The sequence below is a fragment of the Catharus ustulatus genome, chromosome 9, assembly GCF_009819885.2.
Source record: "Catharus ustulatus isolate bCatUst1 chromosome 9, bCatUst1.pri.v2, whole genome shotgun sequence".
Classification (NCBI taxonomy): Eukaryota; Metazoa; Chordata; class Aves; order Passeriformes; family Turdidae; genus Catharus; species Catharus ustulatus.
The window spans coordinates 8976924-9002831 of NC_046229.1; the positions used below are offsets into that span (position 1 = coordinate 8976924).

Here is a 25908-nt window from a genome sequence, read left to right on the forward strand (position 1 = left end):
TGGCCTCTGCTTAATTTGAAGGCAAGTGCTTGGTTTCAAGTAGATGATATTAGAAATTTGAGCTGCTGTGATTTGATGGGTAGGTCACCTTCTTTCCTTGACTAACTGAATTTTGAGTAATTTTCATGTAGACTGCACCAGGGCTGCAACATTCTTGAGGGAAACAGCAGCTCCAGTCATTTTTATGCTCTGATGCAGCAACTTGGAACCCTGATCCTGAGGATGGAACTGTGAATTCCCAGGAGGAAAGAGGGGTTGTCCAGGCCACCCAGGGACCTCTGTGCCCTGTAACAGATGAGGTCCCATCATCTGTCCTGGTTTAGGTTTTCTCCAGGTGGGGAAGACCCAAAAAGAGCAGTTTCCAGATCAAGCCCGGTATTTCTTAACAGACATGGAATACTCCATGCCTGGTCACTGTGTACCCCAATGGCAGAAACATCTTGCATAATACAATTATTTCACCTTGAGATAATGTTAAGTTAAAGGAAAAAACAATTCAAAACAAGAGCTTATCCCTGATGAGTTCAGCTCCCTGCTCCCTCTTGAAGTTTTCCTTTTCTTATGCTGCTCTGAATTGTAATTTCTATTTTTTTCCCCTTTCCCTTCTGGACCTCATGTGGATTCAACCCCCTTCAGGCTTAGGAAACATTCCCTTTTCTACAGCTGTCAACTCAGTGGCACTCATGTGGAGACTAGAAAGCTGAACAGTTTTTGCCCCAAAGTGTTTGTCCTTGGCCAGAGCTTCCAGCTCCCTCTGGCTCCCTGGGAAGTGCTCCCCTTCCCCATGGACTGTGATTTACTCTCCAGGATAGATGCATATTGAAATTGGCACCTGCTTGTGCTGATACCCCAGGCTGGGAGCTGGAAACTCAGGACATACAGCTCTGTGTCCCCTCCAGCCATTCCTGCTGCAGGAGCAGCAGTCTGGAAAGGGGCCGTGCTGGCATCAAGAGGTGTTAAGCTGGGATGGTTGAAGGAGTTAATCTGCTGCCTCACTGTAATATAATAGAAAGAAAAACATGCCTGTGGGGCTAGTCCATTTTACTATGTAGCTTCAGCTGGTAATTAAAAAGCAACAGTTCAAAATTAAGCAGTAATATGAATAAACCCCAAATTAAATATACCCAGGACAGGTTGCATTTTTCAGTGGGTGGATGCTTAGCATATCATGAAACTAGACTTTTTTTAAAAAATGTCTCGGGCTGGGTGTCTAAAGCTGGGAGTTCCCCAACCCGCCCCAGAGCTTTGCTTTTTTCCATGAGGGTGCCCCTTTCATTGCAGCTCACTCGTCACTGGGGCCAACTGGTCCGCTCCACTCAGGGCATGTTCCCACATTCCTTCTGTTACAGGGGAGACAAAAAAAGAAAAACCGAAACCCCAGAAGGGCCCGCTAACAATTTTACTCGTGAGCCGAGCGCAAACGTGGTTTCAGGTTCTTGGGAAGGATTTCATGTTCCCCTGTGAAGGTGAAGGGACAATGTGCCCATTTAAGGTGCAGAAAAGCGATCGCGGGCGCTGCCCTTCGGGCGTCCTGCCAGCCTTCCATTTGGGAGTGAGATTGCTGAGCAGAGCAGCAGGCTGAGAGCTCCTCTCTGCGTAGAGCAGGCAGATGGCTGCTCCTCAGGACAGCCTGCAGCCAAGCACGGGGATAATTCTGAGCTGAAGGCATGGGGACAGGGAGGTGGGTGGGAAGGAGTGATAGGAGAAGAGGTATTTTCATCCACAAGGTCCCCAACTGGCAGATTTCCAGAAGATGGGAAGTGTTGTCTGAGAGGAGTTCACACTGCTCACCTCATTTCTTACATGCTTTCCCCAAGTATCTGCTACCAGACACTTTTGGGGATGCTGGGCTTATCTGGGCTGACTGTTCTTGTTTCAATGACACCTTTGAGCAACGTGCTGCAGACGCTGCGGCACCTCTCCTGGAACACTGCTCTTCTCCAGAAACTCCTCACAAACCTCCAGTGCCCACACAGCCCTTGTGATGCAGGGAGTGTGTGTGGGAGGGGGTTCCCTGACAGTGGGGCAGCGTTTGGGGTTTGTGAACACAGGGGGTTTGCTCTTGACTAGTAAGGGGAGATACCCCCAGGAATGACAAAGTGGAGCTGGAGGCCAAGCAAGGCTTGGGCTGGTGGCACAGGGGGAAATTGTGGGGACCCAGAGGGGTGCAGGAGCCAGGCTGGCAGCCAGCCCAGGGCAGCCCCAGATAGGAAGCAGGGTCCTGTCCAGTTTGTCCCACTGGAACGCTGCCTGCTTTGTTTTTTTGGGTGAGAAATTTCTGCCTCTGCCTTCCTGCTGTGGGTTACACACGATCAGGGCTGCTGCTTTAGTCACCCAGTGTCACATAGTTCATCTCCTTTCCTTTGTGGAGTTGGGTCCACTCACACCTACAGAGCACTCCAGCCCTTTGCCCTCATAATGGTTTTTCTGATATTTTATGGGTTGTTCAAAATCAAACCCAGTTGCCAGCTCCTCAGCCCTGCAAGACCTGTTACTGCTTTGCCAAAAATTAACATGAAGGATGTAAAATAAGAAGTTGAAGTAATTTATATCATCATGTCTGACTTGATTAAAACTAATATAGGATTTATAGATTCCTGGTCAGCATTTCATATGCAGTGTTTTGTTGTCTAGTATGTCCTTTCTTTAAGTCACTCATCACTGAATAGCTGAGGTGAGTTCTAGGGAAATTGCTAGTTCTATGAGAAAGAATTTTCTTTGGAGCCACTCTGAGTTCAACCTTTCTTCAAGAGAACTCTCTCATGCCAGAAGTATGAACTGATTTTACTGAGTGTTTACTTTTTTGTTTGCAAGATCTAAGACTCCAGTGCAGAAGTCTAAACAGTGACACTTGGACCTGCAAGCCATCACTGCTGGGCATGGTGTTGGTTCTTGGAACTGGTTGCACTTCACTGTAAAAAGATTTGCAGAATTACACTGCTCAGAGTGTAACTCATTTGGTAAAAATATTTAGCCTTTTAGATAGGTTTACTTATCAAAGTAAATCTGCTGAGCTTAGCACAGCTGAGAAACAAGAGCAGTGCAGAAGTACTGGATGTGAGTAAATCCTGCATACGAAATCCACACAAGTCCTACATTTAGATTGCAAATTTAACAGAAGTAATTCTGTCCCTTCCAGAGTTTCAGTTCTGATTAAAATGCAAATCTGTCTTCCTGTTGTTTCTTCATTTCTTTCCCTAAGCTTGAATGTGGGCATTGACCAAAGCAGAGTTTATCCTACAGAGTCACTGCTCGCTCACACTGTGACTGGTTGGACATCAAGCTGAGTTACTGGCAAAGAGACCCTGCTGTTGATGTGGTGAGGGCATTGAAACTAAAACATCCTTCCACCAGTGTGGTGGTTCACAAAAGGGGAAAGGATGGAAATTCCATATCAAAGCTCTTTTCTCCCCACCCTTTCTTTTATGTTAATCTGGACTCTAAGTACCTTTAGCAAATAACAGAGTTCACTGCCATTAGAATAAAAGTTTTCAGATCTTACCCTTGTTCCAATACTGCCTTTGCTACAGCTGCTGTTGACTTCAGGTTACATATTTAAGACCATTTTTTGGTTTTTATTGGCTTATTTAGAGTGGGTGTGGTATTTATAGTGTATTATAGTATAAGTTTTAGAAGTCCTTTCAGGACAGAAATTAATTCTATGTCTTTGTTGTCCTAATGAGCTTGTGCAAGAGAAGATGTGCATCTAAGAGCCCAACTGTTGTTGTCTTGCCTGTTCTATCACATAACCCACCAAACCCCCAAATGGCTGCTCTCCAGGGTCTCACTGAGCCCTGTGCCTGCCCCAGCCCTCCTGAAACCAGGAACTTGGAGCAGAAGCAATAGTGTAGTAGGGCCAGCCCAGGGAATGTGTGAGCTGCCATCACCCAGGAGACTCCTTTTCTGGCTTGGGGAACTTAAGGCTGATGGAATGAGGTTCTCATGCACTCTGCAGTGTTTGGTATCTAGAAGTTTTCTGTTGGTTTTTGATTCAGTCAAAAAACAGCGAAAATAAGATAAAAAACAGAATTACTTTTGCCTGTGCAAGTTGATCATGGGATATCTGCATAAGGAGAGAAGTCAGGAGGCTAAAGACAAGCTGTTGGAGTCGACTTCAGCTGGAGCTTTGGGCATATAGAGCTGAAAATTGGGGCCTCAATGTCCCTGCAACTTTCCCAGCATCCAGAAAACCGATCTGAGTCGTGTGGCTGCACATCAGAAGTGTGACTGCTCTGCCCGGGGCCGTACCCCTGTGTCACTGTCACAGCTGAGCTGTAGGATGGGTGGTGGTTTGGGGTTTCTCCTTTGCCTCAGTCAGATTCAGACTGGTTTATTAAAGTGGTTAATTGGCAGTTTGGAAGGGAGGGGGAAGGAGGTCCGTGGGTCTCCCTGGTCAGTGCCAAGCCGCAGACTGTTAACTACTCCTGCCTTTCAGAAGCAATAACTGCGGATTTGGGGAACATATGGAACTAACTAGCCGAAAGGCTTTTATGAGCAGCTTTAACAGGGGGCACGGTTTGTGAGGAGAAATTCCAGTGGATGAGTTAATAGTTTCACTTTCCTTAGCTGTCCCTTTATAGGAAAAACAACAACAAAGCTGGGCACGTTCCTCCCACAGCCCCGGCCGTACAATGTGCTGATGCATCCAGGATTTCGTTTGGACACTGGGGGAGTCCTTTAGTAGATCCCCCAGGACCTGTTTTTCCAGAGCTATTTCCTGATGCTGACCTCATTAGGTGAGTTTCACAGCTCACTAATTCCTAGCAATAGCACAGGAGATTCAAGGAAAGGGGAAACCCGTCTTCTGGAAACCAATGGAACTGAACAGATTTGGGCAAGCACTTTTATTGCTTTTCATTAATCTGGAAAATCAGGGACTTGCATTTTTCTTTCTTCTATTTTTTTTTCCAAGTAACTATTTTGATCTGAAACTGTATATTTGGGTTGATTACAGATTAGGATAACTGCAAAAGGAGAACTCCTGCAGAAGTGTGTATCTCAATATTGATGTTGCAGTTTGTTTTGAACCAAATAGGAGAGTGGATATTTGTTTTCTGGAATTGCAATCTGGGCACTGACAGGATATAGTCACTCAAACACTTCCAGTAATGCTTATTTAGTGTTTGCATTGTGGTGGCACGTGTCCAGAAGGGAGAGCAAAGGAAAACAATAAGTTGCCTGCTCAAGGGCTGACATCATAGTGTGAAATTTAAGTACTTGTTTTTGTGGTATTGTTATTAATCATGGGTCTGTGCAGGGGTCATCCTGTAATTCCAGCTACTGTGAATGCAAAGCTTGGCCTGAGAGTTTTCCTAGGGTTGCCTTTCATCTTCAAGTCTCCTGTATAGCAAACACACCAGAAGAACACTGCTCCAATTTGTCTTAAGCTTAACAAAAAATGCACTTCTTCTGTTTTAATTCCTGAATTTGCTGTCTGTTTTATTTGCACTATATTTCATAGGAAGGTTTGGGACCACTCAAGCATTTTATCTGTGAATAAGGTTTCTTGTTTTATTTTACAGTTGCTTATTAGATGTTCCTACAAAGTTCTTTTTTTTCCATTTTGGCATTATTTGGGGCTTTAGTTAGAAAAATTGAAGAGGTGGACCTGGCAATCTTTCCACTTGATTCCACAGGTAGACCAGCGACATAACCAGGAAGGTGATGTGTTTGATGAAAGTTAGCTTGGTTTTTGTTTGCTGGGCCTTCTTATGCTCTTCAACTAGAGACAAATGTACAGCACATGGATAAGGAGGAATCTGTCTGGCACAGAGGCTGTGATTTCTCCTCCTTTGCTGTCACATACAGCACTAACATGGTGCTGGCCTTCAGGAGCCTTCAAATGTCCAGTTTGAAGCTGCTGGCCTGGCACAATAAAACATAATATGGGAATGGGTGTGAGAGTACCTTGGAGCAAATGGGATTTTCATCTAGCTTTGCTCCCAAAGTTCAGTGAAGAAAATGATTTCTGGTGGAAAGTCTGGAGTGTTCCTAAGCCCAGTCCAAGTACACACTTACTCTTTTCTCCTGCCTCTTTAAAAAGGTGGCAGTGGTTCTCTAGATCTGTGTCTGTAGATTAGGTTTACTTCCCTAAAAACCAACTCTCATTAAATTCTCACATTATATCAAACCACCAACCTCACCAGTGTGTTTGCAAAACAAAGTTCAGACTGTGCCAAGGACAACTGATACCAACACTTCTGGGCAGTGCCAGCCTCAAGACCTTAGGACCCACTGCACTTGTGTCTGCTTGCTTTATGTGTGGTTTGGAGGTTTTATAATGCTTTATCTTTTCGGAGGTGAAAGTTAAACACCATAAACTTTCAAGTTGATTTATATGGGAGGTTTGCTTTTGTAATTCATTCCTTCTATTCTAGTGTGACTGCTGGCTCTGCAGTCCAGAAGCACAGAGAGAGGGAACTCTATTTGGGGGTCAAGGTGATGAATAAAGCTGTTAGGGAAGGTCCTCACTGGTCCAGCCCCTTTTCCTTGAGATATCCAAAGGCTGTGCAAAACTATTCCAAAAATGTCTGGACCAGTGGTCCCTGGCACTGTGTGGGACTAGGGGGACCCACTCCCACTGACAGTAAAACAGGATTGCCCTGAGGGCTGAAATGGTGCCTCCAAACACCCAACTAAAATCTCTGTGTTGGGGGAATGACACCACCCAGATTAAAAGGCTGGTCAGTCACAAACAGTGGGGCCAGAGACAGACATGCAAAAATGTCTTCAAAGCACACCAGGGTGAGGACCATAAATTGTGTGAATAAAAATGCACTTCCCAAGAGCCAAAGTCATAACTTCCCATTGCTTCCCAGAGCAAATCCTGTCTGCTCTGTTTATTAGGTGGGACTGTGTATAGGCAGTCACTCTAAGTGTGTTTATTTTGAAGTCATCAGTTGTTCAGTAATCTCAGGCAGCTCTGGGAGATTTAACTCAGATAGAGGATTAGGCTGGGGGTCGTGGGGTCACTGGTATTAAGATAGACAGGAGGGAAGGAAGCAGCGTTGTTTTTGTGGCATTATCTGAACAGTAAGGAAAAATAAATTCAGGTTTTAAGTTGGCTTTAACCTGACTGTGAAGGAAATAGTGTACAAATCCAGCTAGGACGCAGGCAACTGTGATGAGACCCCACTTCTCTTTAAATTTGTTTTGAGCCACCCAACCAGAATCCATGGTGGTTATGGCCTGATAAAGCAAGACTTCTCTAGAAATTGGTTAATTACAGTTTTCCTTTAGCATATTCAAGTGTTCAAATTTCTAATTTTAACTTTCTTCCTAAAATAAAATCTTTGGAGTAGCTTTAGGGGCAGCAGCTTGAACCCAGTGCTGAGCTCCCCACGGTGACAGCAGCGTGCTGGATGGGTTCAGCTGGTGGCCAGCATCACCTCTAGCACCCAAAGCTGCTCTGGGGCAGAAAGCAGGGACATGAATGTCCTGGTGCTAATGAAATCATGGGGGGCCATCTGCCAAAACCTGCAAAATAACTCACTGTCTCTCATTTGGAATATGTGGTGTCTTATAAGAAGTGAACTTGTACTGTGAACTTCCCTGCAGGCTGATTTTTGAAGAACACATAGACAATTTTCCTTGATCTCTATCCCCCTGCAAATGTGACTGAAATAATATAATAGGGTCCAAATTTATTCCAGAGCATTAATGCACAGGACTGGTTTGCCCAGAAAAAAAAAAAAAAAAAAAAAAAAAAAAAAAAAAAAAAAAAAGGCAGGGAGGAGGCATTGGGAGTAAAGTAAGTAAGGATTTGTTTATTGCTTTCTTAATATTTTATCATAAAACACACGGTCTTGCCTTCAGGGCTTTTTGGTGGTTTGTATATGTGTGTGTGTGCCTGTGTGTATACATATTTTGTATATAAAAATCCAGTAACATCCATTGTTTAAAAAATCAAAAATGAGAAGGATTTTGCTAAAAGCATTTTGGGAAAACCTCTGCTCTCATTTTTCCTGTCAATGTTTTTCTAAGCTTTTATTTTTATTAGTCAAAATGTTTAGAATCCCCAGGAAATCCTGGGATGAACCACTTCCTCTTCGAGCTGTAGCCCTTAGGGGAAAAAGTAAAAGCTCAGATCCTTTCAAAGGTTAGAAATTTTTCAAACTGTGTTTTTTGCATATTTTTTGAATTAGAGATAAACTAAGTTAGGAAGATGCTTAACTTCAAGCTGTGGTCCTGGGAAAGTTTGATCTCTTTGTAGAAAAGCCTGAAGAGACCCTTAGATCTGGGCAAGGAAATCTTTTAGGCTTGGCTCTTAATGGGGAACTGATTGCTGAATTGAAGTATAACAGGTTCAGTTGAAAGAACATCTTTTTTCTTTTCCTAAGTTAAAAATACCATTTGCTTTTCCTCAACCCAATTTGTGTATTTTAGTCAGCATGTAACAGCTTTTTATTGAGGCTGCCCTGAAGATCCTTTGTTATTATTGCTATTATTAACATTATCAATGTTATTATTAATAATTAAATATCCAATACTCTTTTTTATATACATGAGATTTCGCAACTTCCTTTCCTCCACATTCAGATAAACTTCAATGGGAATCATAATTTTAAACTAAGAAAAACTTCCATCCTGCAAATACATATGTAAATTGCTGATTTTAAACTCTTCCTGGGTTCACTCCTTGAAGTGGGTTCAGTTGCTAAAATTTAAGAAGGTAAGAATTCAGGTCCCAGACTGCAGCTCAGCAGGGATTACCTTACCCAGATTTTGAGATGATTGTTATTCTCTGGGAAGGCTGGGGCACTGCTGTTTTAAATGAGAAAAGCTCAAAAAGTGGAGAAATATGAGACTGAGGGATGCAGGAGTCTTTTCATGAAAAATTACACATCAGTATAATTTTTCAGAACTCTGGATTCGCAGTCACCACATTCCACTTTATTTTAGAAAAAGTGTGTTTGTTTATTATATAGTTCATGACAATAGTCTTCACTGCTGTTCTTCTGATTTATTCATCTACTTTTTATCAAGTTTCTTCAGAAGGTTCTTGGAAAGCAGAACATGTAAAGCCCAGACTTGGTGGTTCAATAGCTGGTATATAACACAGTCTGTCACAAATCTAAAAAGATTTTTGGTAGTGCATATGAAATTTAGCAGTCTTTTTTTTGTTTGGCTTTATATGGTTTTTTGTTGGGGGGATGTGGAGTGGTTTTTGTGGTGGGGGGCTTTTTATTTGTTTGTTTAGGGATTTTTGGCTTTTGCTTGGTTATTAAAGGAAAAAAAAATCTAATATTTAAGGGCTTTTTTTTTTTTTTACCCAGAATTACACAGTAAATAGAGCTTCGGCTTTTTGGTTTTTTTTTCGTGTTTGGGATGGGGATACTAGACCAGTCTGTTGGGATCTGTATTACAGATCTATATCTCTGTTCTTACTTTGCAATGGGTGAGTGAAGGAGGAACAACAAAAAGAGGGAGACTAATGATGAATTTCCTAAAGTTTCTGTTACTACAGTCATGCACCTTTGACTTAGAAGTTGAGAAGATTTTGATTTTTTTCTCAAAAGCTTTTCGGCTAAGTTGGGGCTTTGGATTTAAACTCAGGTACATTAAACAATCAGAGGCAAGAGAAGTTTCCTCATTTAGGGGCATTTCCATTCCAGTGTCTGTCATGCAGCAAATTAACCAGCACAGGGAGCCCAGGAGTTCTGAGACTGTGAGCAGTGTGTATCTGTTGTGAGGTTGTACTCTGTGGAGAATAGAACAGGGTCTTGCACCTGGATGCTTTTCCATTTGGGAATGCCTAAAGACCATCCCTTGTTACTGTGGGCCAGAGTGGATCAAGGGAATAGACTTCAGGTGCAGCAAGGTTTTTCAGTTTTGTCCTTTAATCCTTGTTGTTTTGATTCCTAGTATCTTTAACTTTTTCTCTCCTCCTGCCTGTGTTTCTGCAGGTGCTGTTTGCCCTGAACCAAACTCTGCTCCAGCACGAAAGCCTCCGAGCAGGGAGTTTGCAGGCCCCTTACACCACTGAGGATCTCATCAAGCACTACAACTGTGGAGACCTGAATGCTGTGATATTCAACCATGACACTTCTCAGGTGAGCAGAATTGTTCCAGATGGGCCAGAGAATTGAGGAAAAATCAGCTGCTTTAATGGCAATATCCCAGTCATCACTTCATATTCTGACTCCTCTTCCCCCTCTTCCTTTTCATGCCCTGTGTTTTCTTTCCACACGTGCCTCATTTGCCTGGTGAGAGAGTGGAATTTCTCTGGTTTTTCTCAGGCTCTGGGGAATCATAGAATGGTTTAGGTTCAAAAAGACCTCCAAGATCATGGAGTTAACTGCTAACCCAGCACTGCCAAGTCTGCAGCTAAACTGTGTGCCCAAGCACCACATCCACACATCTTTTAAATACCTCCAGGGATGGCGACTCCAACACTTCCCTGAGCAGCCTGTTCCAGTACTTGACAGCCCTTTTGATGAATAAATTTTTCCTAATGTCCAATCCAAACCCCCACTAGCACCACTTGAGGCTGTTTCCTCTTGTCCTATTGCTTGTTACTAGGAACAAGGAATGGGCTGCCTGGAAAACTTTCCTAAGGATGTTCTTGAAAAAAAAGTTAATTCTGGATGTTTGGGGCTGTTGAATGCAGACCCCTCATTAAGGATGGAGGGGGAATATTTGTAATGTTTGAGCTTATATATGAGGAGGAAGTGGACCTTATGTAAATACTCTATAAAGTAAATAACCTCTCAAACATGTCATAATTCAATAATTTTGTATGTGTCTCAGGCAGCCCTTCAGTCTCTGTTTATCTTAGTTATCCAAAGCTATTAAAAACTCCCAAGGGAGCAGAAATCTGCTTTCCAGACCAGTTTGATGCATCATGTCAAACTGAGATTCCTCTTTCTCCTTTCCAGTTAATTCTATGGAAGCTTGGTCTTCAGATGTCATCTCCAGCATCTCCTTTTTTTGATCAGTATTCTCAGATTCCAGTCTCAGGTGCAGCGACTCACTTGGGACAAACCTGTGTAATTTTGACAGCCACAGTATTGGATGTGTCCTGCCAGTGAAAGAATTAAATCATGATAGCAGTCTACCACTAGCAAATGCAAATCAAGGAGAACTATGGGACTTCCAAAGAGAACTGAGAATCTACTCAGTCTGTGGATTGGGGCAGAGGTCTCTGAGACATTTTTATCTTGCCATCACTGTCTTGGGTTGCACAGGGCTCTGTGTGTCACTTGTTCCTCATCAGAACAGCCGAGCAAGCGAGGCCCCCATAGGATAAAATCCCTTTGGTGTCCCAGTTAACTCAGTCCTAGAAAATGAAGCGTTGTCTTAGTGTGACTGAGCAGGACATACCAGGGTGGTTAACGTGGGAGCACTGAAACACAAGAGTGTCTCATACCAAAGCTGCCAGAGCTGTTCCTTCTGGTCAGCCTTGCACTGAAAAGTAAGGGGAGAAAGGGAGAAAGCAGCTTGGGTGGGAATACATCTTTAAAGATGGGGAATATGAGTTGGAAAAGGTAGAGAGCTCATGACTTTAGAGGATCCTGGAGAAGTCAGTAGTTGTAACTATTCCTGAAATATTGAGGCACAGCACACATAATAAACAAGGAACAAACAAGCAAGATGTTGTGGAATATTTGCCATGGATGCTTTGAAAGTACTGCTAGTAGTCAAACCCATGAAGTCAGTCCTGGTGTCTGAATGTCCTGTGTCACCTTTCAATCTCCACCAGTGTAATTTCTCCTAATAAGTAAAGCCTTTGTCCCTAAGATGAGTTGTGGTCATTCATAGCAGTTGCATGGACTCACAGACACCTCTAAATTATTGACTCATTGTCCTATAGCAGACCAGTGGGTTAGACTTGAGAGGAACCATTTGCTGTAAAAACTTCTTTATTCCTGCAAATTATTGGAGCAAGTGTGAGTTTCAAAACAGTGTTAAAGACAGAAGAAAGAAGCCAACAAGCAGTCAGGGTTTGAGCATGGGTGTTAGTCATGGTCCCAGAGTGCACACAGTTGATGGAGATTGTAACGCTTACAGGCCATGGAAAATTAAAATCCCTCTATGTATACTGGTCCCTGCAGAATTCTAAATATTGTGCAGTACTGTTGGGTAAAGAGTTTTTTGTTTGGTAGTGTTTTTATAAACCAGCTCCATGCCATTTATTTTTACTGCAAGCAGAACAAAATAGAAAATTAAAACGTAAAATAAACTCCCTATTCAAGTCAGGTTTTGCCAGTTGGGGTCATTCCAAAGTTTGTTCTGTGTGGTTTTTTGCAAGGATGAAAGACTCTGTCTGTCATGGAGAGTTTTTGCCATTTGGTTACAAAATTAGATTAGCCTGGCTCAGATATTACACATGAAAGATCCCCCATGGGATCTCTCTCTGGAGACACTAAATGTGGCACAGGGATTTATCATGTGCTGAGTCTCCTGCAGTTCAGGGCAGGTACCCATGCCAGCCTTGAGAGATAAGAGTGCCACAGTGATTTTTAGAAGGTGTGTCCCTTCTTCCATGATATCCAGCTGCTGGCCCAGCTCTTTAGAGCTCTGATGAGAGTTGAAGCTGGTACTGTTAACACAGCCTTGAAATACCCCATAGAATGGAACAAAAGATCAGGAATGGGGCTGTGAAATCAACACCTGTGTGAATGCTGGAGGCCAGGGAATTCAGCTCCATCTGTGCATCTCAGGAGAACTGCAAAAGGATGGGACACTCATTCTGTGAGTACTAATTTGAGGTGCTGTTTAAGGTTGTTCATGCCTTCTTGTTCCTTGAAGGTTATCAGGAGCTGCAGAATAAAGGTGAACTGTCCATCAGTTGGCTCTGCTCAGAGCTGATGGTTGAGGTGGCTGTCATGGATTGGGAAGGAGGTGACAAAGTCCAAGGTCACTGTGGGGACAGTGGCAGGGCCAGGGGGAGTAAGTATGTGGTGGCAGTAACTTGCTAAAATCAGTACCTGTCTGCAGGATGCTGAGGTGCCTTTGGAACAAAATCATCTTGGAGCAGAAAGGAGCAAAAGAGGAAATAGCAGCACTGTTGACCTGACATTGCAGATTAGTTCCTTGAGCATCTCCAGCCTCCCCAAGAGAGTTTGGGAAGTGTGTGGTTTCCTGCAGATTCCTGAGTCCTGCAGCATTTGGGAGGGGAGGGCAGAGTCCTTCTGGGACCAGGACTGTGCCAAGGGGGTGCACAGACAGGATGGTGCTGGGAGGAAAGGTGCAAGGAAAGGCACTTCCTAGTCCAAACAGGTTTTAGGTCAGGGGACAGCTCCTTTGTCACCCCTGGGCAGGGACAGGACCACCCAGGGAGATGCTGCTCCTTGGGCTTGGGGAGTGCAGCTTGGCCAGGGTGCCCAGAATGAAGGGATGTGAGCAGGGCCCCCTGTCCCTGACCCTCCTTTCCCAGAGCCATCAGCCCTGATGAGAGCAGAGCAGCAAACAAATCCTGCTCAGTTTCAGTGGGTTTTTTAAATTTTATTTTAATTAAGAACAGTGAAAGAGGAAACACCTCTGCTTTCCTGTGGTTATATTACATTCATCATTCCTCTCCCTCTCCTTTTTTTTTAAACTTTGTTTGCAAGCAGCGTTTTTCCAAATGTAAAAATCCTTATTTAAACTTAGTAAAATTTTAAGGGGGTGAGTTTAATAACATAGACTATGACCCAAAAGTGCAGTAGGAAGCATCTCTCTTTTTCAATAGCCTTCTTCAAACACTTGATTCTCTTGTGACTTCTGCAATTGAGAGGCTTATGCTGAGGCTTCTGGGCAGAGAGTCAAAATGATACCAAAGACAAAGTATTCTAAGCTAAAGATAGGATGGGTGTATTTCTACTCTTTCTCCAGACTATTTTTCCCCTCAAAGAAGTCAGTTTCTTTCTCTGCTTTTGTAAATGTTCCCTAAAAGCAAAAATGGCTTGGATTAGATCAGTGGTTTTAACTTCTGTCTGAAGGTCTCACTAGGGAATTGAGGTCAGTGTGTCCAGAACTATTAAAATGCAAAAAATCTGTTAGTTCAAAATTAGAAAATTATCTGTCCCCAGATGTTTTTGCTTTTTGTTTATTTTTTTTACCTGAGACAGCTGAGAAATTGCCTACTGACTCGAAGCCTCCATGGAAAAAAAGTAGGGTGCAGAACAATTTATTGTGTAGGGTATTTTGCACCAGTTACTTCCTGTGGTGAGTTTTGAGCTATTGCATTTTTAAGGACAGTTCTGTAAAGCAAATTCATCTTTGCCAGCTTTGAATTAGCTGGTTCTATTTCCTTGTACCTCTATGTAGTCTTTATTAAGAGACAAACTGAAAATCCAAGGCTGAGATTTTTGTCCTTCAGCCTTTCCCAAAAATCGTAGCTGTGGTCTCCTGCTATTTTCTCTCATGTTCTGTCCTCAGCCATTGTCCTGACCTGAGGAGTGGCTCCTGTCCCAAGAGAAGATGGGTTTTTCTCTCTCATTGCTGATCTGGCATGTCAGAGACCTGCAGCTTTGCTGATCACTTTGTAGACAATTTCTACTGGCCCAACTACCCAGGTTTCATTCTTGTTATTTACCTGTCCCATTCAGGGTAAACAGCGTGGGGCAAGACTCACACCTGACACTTGCAAAGCTTCTTTCTTCCTGGGATCATTTCTGATTTGTGTGTTAGATTGTATTGAGAGCCCACTGAAGTAATGGAGAATATTTCCATGCCTTCAGCAGGCATTGTATTCATCCCAGCCATCACTGGATATCAAAGTGAATTAATCAAGTGAGTGTCTAAGCCAGTTTACAGGCTTTGTGCTCAGCTCAGCATAAGGATCTTGTCATTGACAGCAGGTGCAAGGTCTTGACTTCATCCCACACAGTTAAACAAACTGTGCAGGAAGTTGTGTGATGGTCACCACAGCTTTCAGACAGGTCTCAACCCCTTTCAGGTGCCACCTCCTTCAAGCTGTGGCCATCAGAAAAAACAAGTTTTTTGGACACCTTACTCAAATGATGCCATCCATATCTCAAGTTGCCTCTGCAGTTTGAAATGCCATGGGTGGATTTAGATAGTGGGTGTTGCCTTCTGAAAAGCATATGATGATCTTGATAGCATGACATTAGAGATTCATAAACTAAGCCCATGTCAGTATCAGCCTCCCTAAATCAAAGAAGGAAATGTTTAGTGCCTCACTTCACAAGGCACTTGCTGTTTATAAATCACCAGGTTGTGTTACATACCCCTTTAAAAATGTTATCATCCTTCACTGAAACGTGTCCTTTAAGATTTAAGGGTCCTGATAATTCTAATTACATCATTAACTTGCCCCATTGTCATTTTGGATAAAATACAACTGGATTTCTGGATTATTTCTCAAATCAATGAGAACTATCTGTGGAATGCTCCAGCTTCAGTTAGTGCAGAAACACCCAGCTGAGACCATTAGGTAGAGTGTTGAATGACAAGCAGACCTAATTTGTCCAAGGAATGGAGTTTTATCTAGGGCAGAGGAAGATAAATCCATGAACTGAAGGCACAGCCATTGTAACGCGGCGCTCTGGAAGCATCTTATCGTTCTCAGCCCTAACAAAGTGCAGGCGAGCTGGCACAGCCTCTCCTTCTTCCAGGGAAAACGATTGTGGCTTTCCAGAAAAGCCAGGGCAAGGCTGTGTCCAGCACCAGGGGAGCCATCCCACGGGTTTCCCACTGTGGCTGCAGGCAGGGTCGGTCAGGGGGACACTGGTGCCAGCCCAGGGCTCGGTGACACCAGTGCTTGGTGACACCAGTGCTCGGTGCTGCTGTGCCCACAGCCAGCACAGCCTGTCCCCACCTGCTCCTGTCCCCCTGCAGAGGGGCTGCCTTCCCACAGCTCACAGCAGCTCTTGCTTTGCTGTGGTGGGATCATTTCTTTCCTCTTGCTGCCTTCCCACAGCTCACAGCAGCTCTTGCTCTGCTCTGGTGGCATCACCATTTCTTTCCTCTCGCACCTGAGTTGCAGCTCCGTGTTTTGGTACACTGTGAGCATTTGGAACGAGAAAACAGAAGTGTAGCCAAAATCTTCAGAGTCTAATTTTCATATTATGTCAGAACAGGATTCCAGATTGGAGCAATATTGTATTTTGGCTTATGTGTTTCAGAAAATTGGTTGCAGATCCAGATTGAGAGTGAAGTCTACTTGTTGATGACAGTGCTGGGGAAAACATTGCAGAGATTGTTTTTTTATTAATAATCTGGAACATGCCCAGATAATTTTCATGCTACAGGTTTTGAAAATAGGTTGTTCTTGCTTGAAAATTTTCATGACATCTTTGCATTTGGAGTTATTTTACCTTGGAAGTTTTTTCCCTCCTCTTTCCATGAAGAAAGCAATGTGAGAGAAGAGAGAGTTGTGGAGAAATTGGAACAAGACATTTAAAAGCTAAGATTTTTCTTTCAGACTACTGCATTATTAGAAAAATAACGTATTTGCCTACAGAAAAGGCCTGATTTACATTAAAACGTTTAAGAATTGTTAACTATCTGTATTTATTAGTACGGGAATGGACTATAAATGGGTATGAAAGAGTGATTGGTAAAAAATATTTGGAGTGGAAGGTGCTGCTTTCTGTGCAGTGCTGTATGTTTGCTGTAAAGCATTTACTTTCCCTTCTTTTTAAAGAGCCATTTTTATGAAGTGTTTCTTGGAAATACTTGTTAAAGAGAAATGAAAAAGACTTGTTAGTATTTTAAATAGTATCTTGTTAGTTGAGTGTAAAAAGTGCTTTTTCTTTCTTCTTGTTTTATCTAGATGATGTATTTGCTCCTCATTATGACTTTGAGGGGGAGAAAAGTGGAACAGGGGGCAGCTTGGTTGGTTTGGCAGGACTTGGCAGGATTAGTGTTAGGTGTCACTGAAAAGATTGTTCTTGGGTACTCAGCATTTCCTGATCTGACACTGTTGGTGTGCATCAGCAAACGGTGAATGCCATAGATCAGGTATCCAGTGTGCACTGGCTGAGCTCTCTGATGGTGACTTCAGACCTGGATCTGCTGTCCTCTGAGAGAGCTGATGCTGGAAAACCCAAAGGCTTGTAGAGTTCCACCACCTTGAAAGCAAAGAAATCCATTTCAAGGGTAACTTAATCTGAATAATTCCTTACTTTTCTCCTCCTGGTCCTTGTTGCATTTCTAAAGGCTTTTTTGGAGATGTTCTCCATCTTTTCATCTGGTACTAGACCTCTCAAGTTAACCCCACCTTAAAGAAAGTTAAAATCAGTTCAAAAGGTGTCATGCAGTTTGTCTCAGATCACAGCATAACTCGACAGCTGGTTGGACTGGGAGAACCTGGTCTTTTTCCAGGACCAAACAGGAAGGCAGAGCCACCTCTGCAGTGCACTCCCTTGAGGGTCAGTCCTGGAGGTCCCATGTCCAGCCCAGCTGCTGTTGTGTTATGAACCAGATTTCTGCTTCTTGCTCAGTTATGTGATATTGTGCAAATCATATATTTTGGATCAGACTCGCCTCAGGTTAAAATAAAATTGCAAATGTCACATAGACATTCAGACTTTTCATGAAATCTCACTAAACAGGGATGGAAAATATTCACTGAAGAGCCCTGAACAATACATATCCAAGACAACCAAACCTGAGTTTGTACCCACTACTAACCAGCTGTTCTCCCACTGTGTAACAGAAGACAAAATGAAAAATACCTTTGGAAAAAGAATTGCAGTTATTTAATAAACCAGCCTCAAACCCAAACCTTCTGGCCCAGTTTTTTCACTTTATTGCCCTGCTTTGCCCTTTGATCAGTATCTTTACTTGGGTGTCATGGCAATATAATAGGTGATGGTTTTAGTGTCAGAGCAGAAAAAAATACTCTTTGTCAAAGAAAGGAAAGCATTTGGAAGGGAAATAGAAAAACTTGAACTTTTCCATATGTTTGCAAGCTCATGAAAGCTGGCCTCAAAAAAATCCCAATGTTAAAAGGGTTTTAAGTGTGGCAGGAGTATCATTAGGTTGTTAAGATTTACCCTCCCCTCCAAAACCCAAACCTTTATTTGCATACACTGCAGGCTTGTCATCCTTAGTCAATTAATGAGCAGGTCCCTGTAATCTGGTCCTAAATATACTCCACATAGTTGGGTGAAGCTTGCAGAAAGAGGGATGGGATGGTTGTTCTGACTGTGTTTTGTTAAGACTTTTTTAATCAAAACATTCATTCAGATAGAGAGGCCGGCTGCATATTTTGGCATCGCGACCAAGGGGAGCAGGGACAGGGTTGGGGTGGGGAGGGAGGCCTTGGAGGAGGGGTTGGTGTTGCTTGCTTCTTCTTTTCCTTTTTTTTCCCCCCAAGTGCTTGGAAAGCAGCTATTTAACTGGTGTGGAAAAACAAATAGAAAACATACATGGAGGTCATGACTTCTCAGGGATTTGTTGAAAGTCTTCTTTAGCAGGGATAGAAATATCACCCCCCCAAGCTGTGAGTGTGTGAGATGCACAGCCCATCCCTGTGGCCTTTCTGCCCATTTTTTTTTTAAACATGTTTTCTTTTGGCCCAAATGGACAGAGAGGTAGAACTAGGCAGGACACACAGCTGTTGTTTGGCCAGGTGCCACCTGGAAGCACAGCCCTGGCAGGATGGGTTTGGTGTTCCCAGGAGGGATCCATGCAGGTGCAGCAGGGGCTGAAACTGCAGATGCAGGAGTGTCCAAGGGCTGCAGCCCACCCTGTCTGCAGGCAGCTTTACCCTCAGACCAGCAAGGACTCTACAGCTTTTGTGTCACCTGCAAGAGCTGGTTTTTAAGTGTCATTCACTGTCCATAGAGACTCCACTGGCATTCAGCCTGCTTTTCCCCTTCACATCTTCTCCTATTTGTGATTTTCCATTTACAAGTTTAGATGCTCCAGTGTCCTCTAGATCTGAGGTGGCCAGTTTGAAACTCAAATACCTCTATTTTCACACTCAAGTTGCCATGGCATGCTGAGGGGTATCCCACTAGCTTTAAATCAGAGGGCAGTTACAGAAATCTCACTAAACTGTGATGTAGCTGCAGCATCTATGGACCATGAGCCCTGATGGGAGATGGGCAGGGATTAATTAGCTCGTGGGCAGGAGTGACTCCCCAGAGTTGGTGCCAAGAAATGTTCGTACTTGTATTCTTCACTTCCCTTCAAGCAAAAAGTATTTTTGTCTTTTTCCCCCCTCCAGCTCTGGAAAAGGGAAAGGAGTGATGGAAGTGAAGTTTACTCCAAAGATGAAACAGTACTTTTACAGTCTACTCAGACTTCTAATATATTACTTTAAATTTTGGTGCTTTAAAGAAAGCTATCATGGGTTAATCACATGCTCAAACTGGAGGCTACTCCTTCCTGGTTTCCCTTTTCCATAACAAGTTGGAAGCCTATCTTCTTGGCAGCTGCCAACTTTGGGCTTTGGATTAAATCAGTTTAACCCAACAGTCCCTCCTTGACCATTGCTGGTCTCCCTCATGATGGAAGCTTTGGAGTGCTGGAGGAAAAGCAGTTGAGTTGGCATCATCTTTTTCTTTTGTGGCAGCCACCTCCTCCTCATGCTTGTTCTCACAGCCTATCCACTTTGCTCTATTTCCATCCTTCCTATCAGAGGCTGCAGTAAGAGGATATTGCTCTCCCAGATGCCAGAAGGGTCCATAAATCAGAGGAAAACAGGTGTCTTCCAAGTCCAGAGCAGTATATTTTGCAGGCCTGCAGTAAAAGCCACAATGCCTTGTCAGGGCTGGTTAACAGGAGGGTGTCCTCCCTTCATAGAGGAATGATAACTGGAGCTCAGCTGTCAGCCTGTGACCCAGGAAGGGCTGGTGTGAATTTAGGGCCGCTCGGTTTGCTGGAGGAGCCAGCGGGTTTGGGATGCTGCTCTGGCTCCCTGGCAGCCCATAAGCTGCCTGTCAGCTCTTGAGATCCTTATCTTGCCTCCTGCTGTCGACTGTGTAAAGGTTCCTGACCTGCATGGTGCAGGGAAATCCTTCAAAGCGAGATCCCTTACTTGTCTCCTGGCTTCTGCCCACGTAAAGCTCATAAACCAGAAGACTAATAAAGAGAACCCAATCTTTATCATGTTTTTAAAAAATTAATGTAGTTGTCGTGATCTGGGAACAACTCCCTGCTCACAACTGGAGATAAGGATTACGAGTGTGGAGGCAGAGCCCTCTTGTCAGGGAGGGATGGATGGGGTTTGTACTGAGGTGCTGGACTGGAACTCGGGAAGCTGATGGCCATCTCCCTGTCTTGCCATGGTTGTCCCTTTTGACCCTGGGTGTGCTACCTTCTGTTTTCTGTATTTAGCCTGTGAAACCTCTGGGGAGAGAAGGAGAAATAAGGAAATAAGGTGTTTGCTTTATTAAGAGATATCCCTTCAACTGTTGGTGGTGATGCTGTACCTGCAGCAGTCTGGAGTTTGGATATTTCTCAGGAGATGAGGCTGAAAATCCTTGATCCTAATCTGCTGATTAGGAGAGAGGAGTCTCAAAAACCAAGAGGATTGACAAAGACACGGGAAGATAATAGCTGGAGAGGTTTTAGGATCACTGTACATTTCATGGCAGGGGCTGGCTTCCCATTTCCCTATTTCAGCTTCCTCTTCTCCATCTGGAAGTGGAATTATAGTTGAAGATCACCTCTGCCCACAAGCAGGTGAGGAAAGGCACACATCTCTTTATTCCAGTGTTGGTAATGTTGTTTTTTGATTGACATAATATTACAATTTGAATGCACATTCCAGAAATACACACTCATCACTGGAACAGAACAAGGGTAAACAAGGTTATCAGAGGATTGGGAAATGTAGTGCATAGGAGTAGGAACAATAACACTGTTACTCCACACATGATAGTGATTTGATACTGGACTGAGTCTAGAGCAGTTCCACTGTAGCCAATAAATCCAGAGTAGGAGAAAAAAAATGTAATCAAAGATGATGGTGCTTATGTGTGTCCAAAAAAATTATGTGCAGATAGATACTCACAACTCTGGCATTGTGCCTCTGCCCAGAATATTTGTCTAAATATTAAAAAATAGTAAATAAAAAAGATGTACTTTTAATGTAGTCCCGTGTCAAAGCATTTTCAGCTGAACTTTGGCAGTAAGCCCTAAATGTGATAAAAGACTCTGCACTAAGATATTTTGCTTTTCTCTCTCTTTTTTTTTTTTTTTGTCTTTTCTTTTTGTCTCTACAGACAAAGCTGAAAGCATAGCATAGATCTTGAGTTATGGCTGATGCATTTTTCTGTGCTAAAGTATCTTGTTAGCTGTTATGCTAATGATTGCAGCAGAATCCAAGCCTCTGTGGAAATTTGTGGGAAGAGAGGTTACTGCTGAGCATCTTGTTGGACTTTGGATCTTCCTCTGGGTTCCTCCAGAGCCAGACTGAGCCAGTGCCTTGTATGTAACATCAAGGTAGAAAGTTTTGCTGTCCCCATTTTACAGATGGACTTTTGAGAGACAGGAGGAATAAAGCCAAATGCTTCAAAGACACTTAGTGGAGGTTAAGTGCTGAGATTCCTTTGAAGGTTTAAACCCAAATGACATGCTTGTGATCATGTAAGAGATTTGTATCACCCATGGGAGCAGAACCATTTTTTCAGGGTAGTGTCATAACCATTCCACAATCCTTCCTCTTTCTTCTCCCCAAAGCTCCCACTGACTTCAAAGGTGAAGAATTATGGCCCACATCCCACAGCACTGTGAGCTCAGACGTGTGTACAGAGCTTTATCCACACATATATTCCATCAGGGATACTGACCCAAGTAAAACTACACAGGCAGCGGGGAGGGCAAGAAATTTTTGCAAGGCTGGGATTTCTTTTTTATTCTCATAGTGCCTTTCTTTAACCTCAAAAGTTTAACTGAGAAATGCAGGGTGTGCCTAGTGACTGAGGTTTTGGTCCATCTGTACTGTCCATAGGAGAGCTGTAACCTAAAGGAAATAGGAAAAGATAAAAGGAGGAATGCTACCTTATTAAATAAAACAAAATATTCTTTATCTTGAACCCCTCAATGAGATGCATTATTGAGTTTTCACTAGAATGGTTCTCAGCAAACTGCACAGCTTGCAGAGACTGGATGTAAGGAATCTGTTTCCCTCTTGTCATGTGTATCCACTAGAAGTGGGCACACCCCAGGTGATCTGTTTTTCTGCTGATCCAGCTGTTACTCTCCTTGGTGAACAGCAAAATTAGAAGTTTTGGTTTTTCAACAGACACATCATCTACTCCATCGTACATTTAAATACTAGTAGCAATATTCAGCTATTATTAGATCAGTCTCTCACCCAAGGGCACAGCAAATGTCTCATCCATTCAAAAACAACAGTCATATCATTAAAATGCTAAAACAAATTTTTTCTCAGAATTAAAGCAAAATAAAAGTAGAAAGGGGAAGGTGCATCCTTTTGGTGCATATTTAGCCCATCCTTTTAAAATAACAGATCTTCTCTTTTCCAAAAAAACTCTGAATTTAAATTCTGGCTTCAGTTAAGAGTTTCCTAATTGTGTGTGACTGTTCCTTGACTTCCTGATCCCTGTCTGGTTTAAGGGTTTCTTAAATCCACAGGGGCAGCTGTCTCCCTGAAGCCAGGCATGGTGTCACTGACTGTGGAAAGGATCTGGATACAGGGAGGAGCAGAGGTGATTAAAGGGGCAAATGTCAGCTCAGAGTGTGGTTGCACTACTGTGTAGGGCCATGCTTACTGCATCATTTATCTGCTGTCCTCTGCCACACACCTGCTGAAACACACGTGCAGATTTTGGTTTTGCCAGTCATCAGAAATGCAGGAATGCACACGGTGCAGCAGGACTGTAGCTCATGCTGTGCCTCTGCAGGTGATGCCTTTCTTTGTCTTGTTCCTTGGGCAAAGCAAAAGGAAGATTGACAAAATCCAGTCCTTGGTTTTATCTCTCTGCCATTGGAAAACTTTTTCCCACAAAAGAGAAGGAAATAAAGGGAAGGGGGAAAAGGGCAAGTAAATGGCTCTGGTTTTTGTGCTGTATTTTAGGTTAGATAAAGAGAAGGAACAAACTGTAGGTTAAATGCAGATGTAGGGTTGCAAGTGATGGAGTTGCACAAGGAGGTGAAAGGTGCTTCCCTCTTGGCAAAGACCTTACACAACATCTGGTTTTTGGCTATCTAGACCTCGTCCTGGGGTGGCCTAAACCAGGACAATCTCCATCACCAGTGGGATGCACAAAGCTGCCTGGTCCCCCAGCACTGCTGCTCTTGCTTTGTGAGGGGCAGGCTGTGCTCACAGGCAAGGCTGACCCTTGCTTTCCCCAAAGCATCTCAGTGATTCAAAACCAGGATCCAGCCTTCACTTCGGCCAGAAGCAAGGAAGAAGAGACTTCTTATTTGGGTGTTGAGCCTTCAGATGCTTCCAGAAAATGTCACCTTCCACTTCAGTGCCTAAAGGCTTCCCTGGCTCCTGCCTGAGAGCCCCAGTATAGAGGAGATGCAAAGGTTTGTGATGTCTCCATGGACCAATTGATTTGCAGCTTTGCATTACAGAGGTTACTGCAAGTGTAAAATTGCTACTCATTCCTCAGACTTTATTCCTACAATATAAATGTCTCCCTGTTTTTCACCAGGAATGGAAACCACTGTGTCCTTCGCTGCTGTAGCCAGCAGCATTTTATCTTTTTGACACCGTCAGTCTGCTCCTCCATCCCTTTGAGACAAACACTTATTCTTGCCAGACATGGAGGCAACTTCCTTGGGTTTTCACAGGAAACTGGTGTCTCCAATAGGTCTGGCTTAATGGGACTTATTTCGTGTTGAGTGCTGGCTCAGGGCTAAACTCAGAACAAGGTGCAAAGTACTTGCATGCTCTGAAGAGTTCACAAGTTACAGTGGGGATACCAAACCATGCTGGACAGCCAGGAGGAAGGAATGACTCAGGTACTGTGACTGAACCCTTAAGGAAGGACATGCTGTGAGGAGCACAGTGATTTGGCAAAGCAGGCTGAGAAGCAGTTTGGAAAATCAAAGGTCCAGCTGGTCTGTGACACCCAGTAGGCTGGGGCAGGGTTCCTTACATGGAGTTTTATCTCCATCCCCTTGGGATCCCCTGGTTCAGATGTGGTCCCCTTTCCTGTCTCACTCAACTGGGAACAGCTTTTAGTCTGAGTGAGATGCAGACTCATCCTGCACAATGCATGGTGAGAAATCTCTGCTGCTTGGTCCCTCACATATATTAGAAGTGATGCAGATGGGGCTGCAATGAAAAAGCTTTAAGGAGAGTCACTGGGAAAATGGAAATCAGTTTTTCTCACTAAGACTTGCTGAAAACTTTTGGAGAAGCATTATGAGCGAAGAGTCTGGGAAGAAACAAAAATCGTGATAAAACCGTGTGACCAAGTGGAACAGGAAGAGGTGGGCTGAAAAACAAAAACTAAAGGCAAGTTTTAGAAAATTAGTACAGGAACTTTGTATAGTAGAAAACCAGAGATGGAATTAACCCAAGTAACACAGTCACTGCACGAAGTGTTTCAGCACAGAGAGTGAGGGATGCTCCCCTCATGGGCTGTGCATGCAATGTCATTACCACTGACTCAGATTAACACTGGAAATCCTGGCAGCTTTACATGTACCTAGGGACTCAGAAATCTGAATCTGGGGTTTGCAGCTTAAGCTGCTTTCCAGTGGTGAGGCACAGAAAATCACCAGAACGTGCTTGGGTCCTGTTAGCACTCATCAGACACTGCCCCTTACAGCTCTTCTCTCTGCAGGGCACGTGGGCTCCCAAACCCTGTGGTACACCTGCCACTTTCACTGTGCAAAACAAATTGTTGTCCTAACAATCAAGAGACTTTTGGTTTATCTGTCCATTGCAGCTTGGATCTTGGCTCATTCCTGGATCTGCTGCCCTGAACAAAGTCCTTTCAGCCTTTCTGCTGTGTCTGTAAACATCTCACAAAGCAGGGAATGAAGGAGCAGTTCTTGCTTAGCTATCAGGAATGTTCCAGGGATTTATGGGTTGCAATGCATGGTTTTCTCTGGTGAGACCTAATAGCATGTAAGGATAAGGGGGTTTACTCTGTGTACATCTTCCTGTGTCTGCATGTGCTATCCTTTCCTCTTTTTAAACTGTTAGGTTCTTAAAAAGCCACATATACAAGCCAAATCTTACAGTCCTTACTTAGTTCATGGTGACCTCAGCTCAGAACAGATCACAGGAATTTGGTATTAGACAGCCAATGATTCTTTTTGAACAAGCAGAGAATAAAGGTCCAAGTAGCTCACCCAAATGTAACACCTGAAACTACATTTTGATGAAGGGACAGAGAAAAACCAAAATTAACAAAAGTTTCCTTTAGTAAGGAAACTAGTTTCACTTTTTAAAAGAAAATATGTTTTTCTTTTTTGCTTTTCTTTGTAGTTTTTGGGTTTGGGTATTTTTGGGGGTTTTTTGGGTTTTTTTGCCACTAACAGCTTCCCATGCTCTGATCCTGTGCTGTTTTTTTGTAGGATAGTGGTTCTCAGGTGGCCTGAAGAAGGCTGGATTAAAACTTGCCGTGTTTTGTGGATTCCTTATTCCTTGACCAATGCCAGCTGGGCTATGGCTTCTCTCTCTCTCTGTTTCAGGTCCCAAACTTCATCAACACAACACTCCCACCCCACGAGCAGGTGACAGCTCAGGAGATAGACAGCTACTTCAGACAGGAGCTCATCTACAAGAGGAATGAGAGGATGGGGAGAAGAGTGATGTCACTTTTAAGGGAGAACAGAGACAAGAGCTTCTTCTTTGCCTTTGGAGCAGGTATGGCATGATCTTTTCTGTTTTATTCAGTTATCATGATTGGAAGTGAAGTGTTTGGAATGCTTCAGGTCTCTGCACCCGCGGGAAGATTTCTTATGAGGCTTCCCTTTGATTCAGAAAGACTTTTGTTTGTCCAGACTCACTTCTAAAATGAAGTGAGTTGTTGTAGGAGGTGGGTCTAGGTCCAGCCAGGCTGCACACAGACTGCA

The 25908-nt window shown here is 43.4% G+C and overlaps 1 protein-coding gene across 1 annotated transcript in view; it reads left to right on the forward strand.

Moving 5' to 3' along the window:
- Nucleotides 1-25908, forward strand: part of TRABD2B (TraB domain containing 2B) — a 265855-nt gene that overhangs the window by 135635 nt on the left and 104312 nt on the right. Inside the window, exons 3-4 of the mRNA XM_033066866.1 lie at nucleotides 9906-10052; nucleotides 25525-25699. Coding sequence (XP_032922757.1) covers nucleotides 9906-10052; nucleotides 25525-25699 — 322 coding nt within the window. The remainder of the gene's footprint in view (nucleotides 1-9905; nucleotides 10053-25524; nucleotides 25700-25908) is intronic.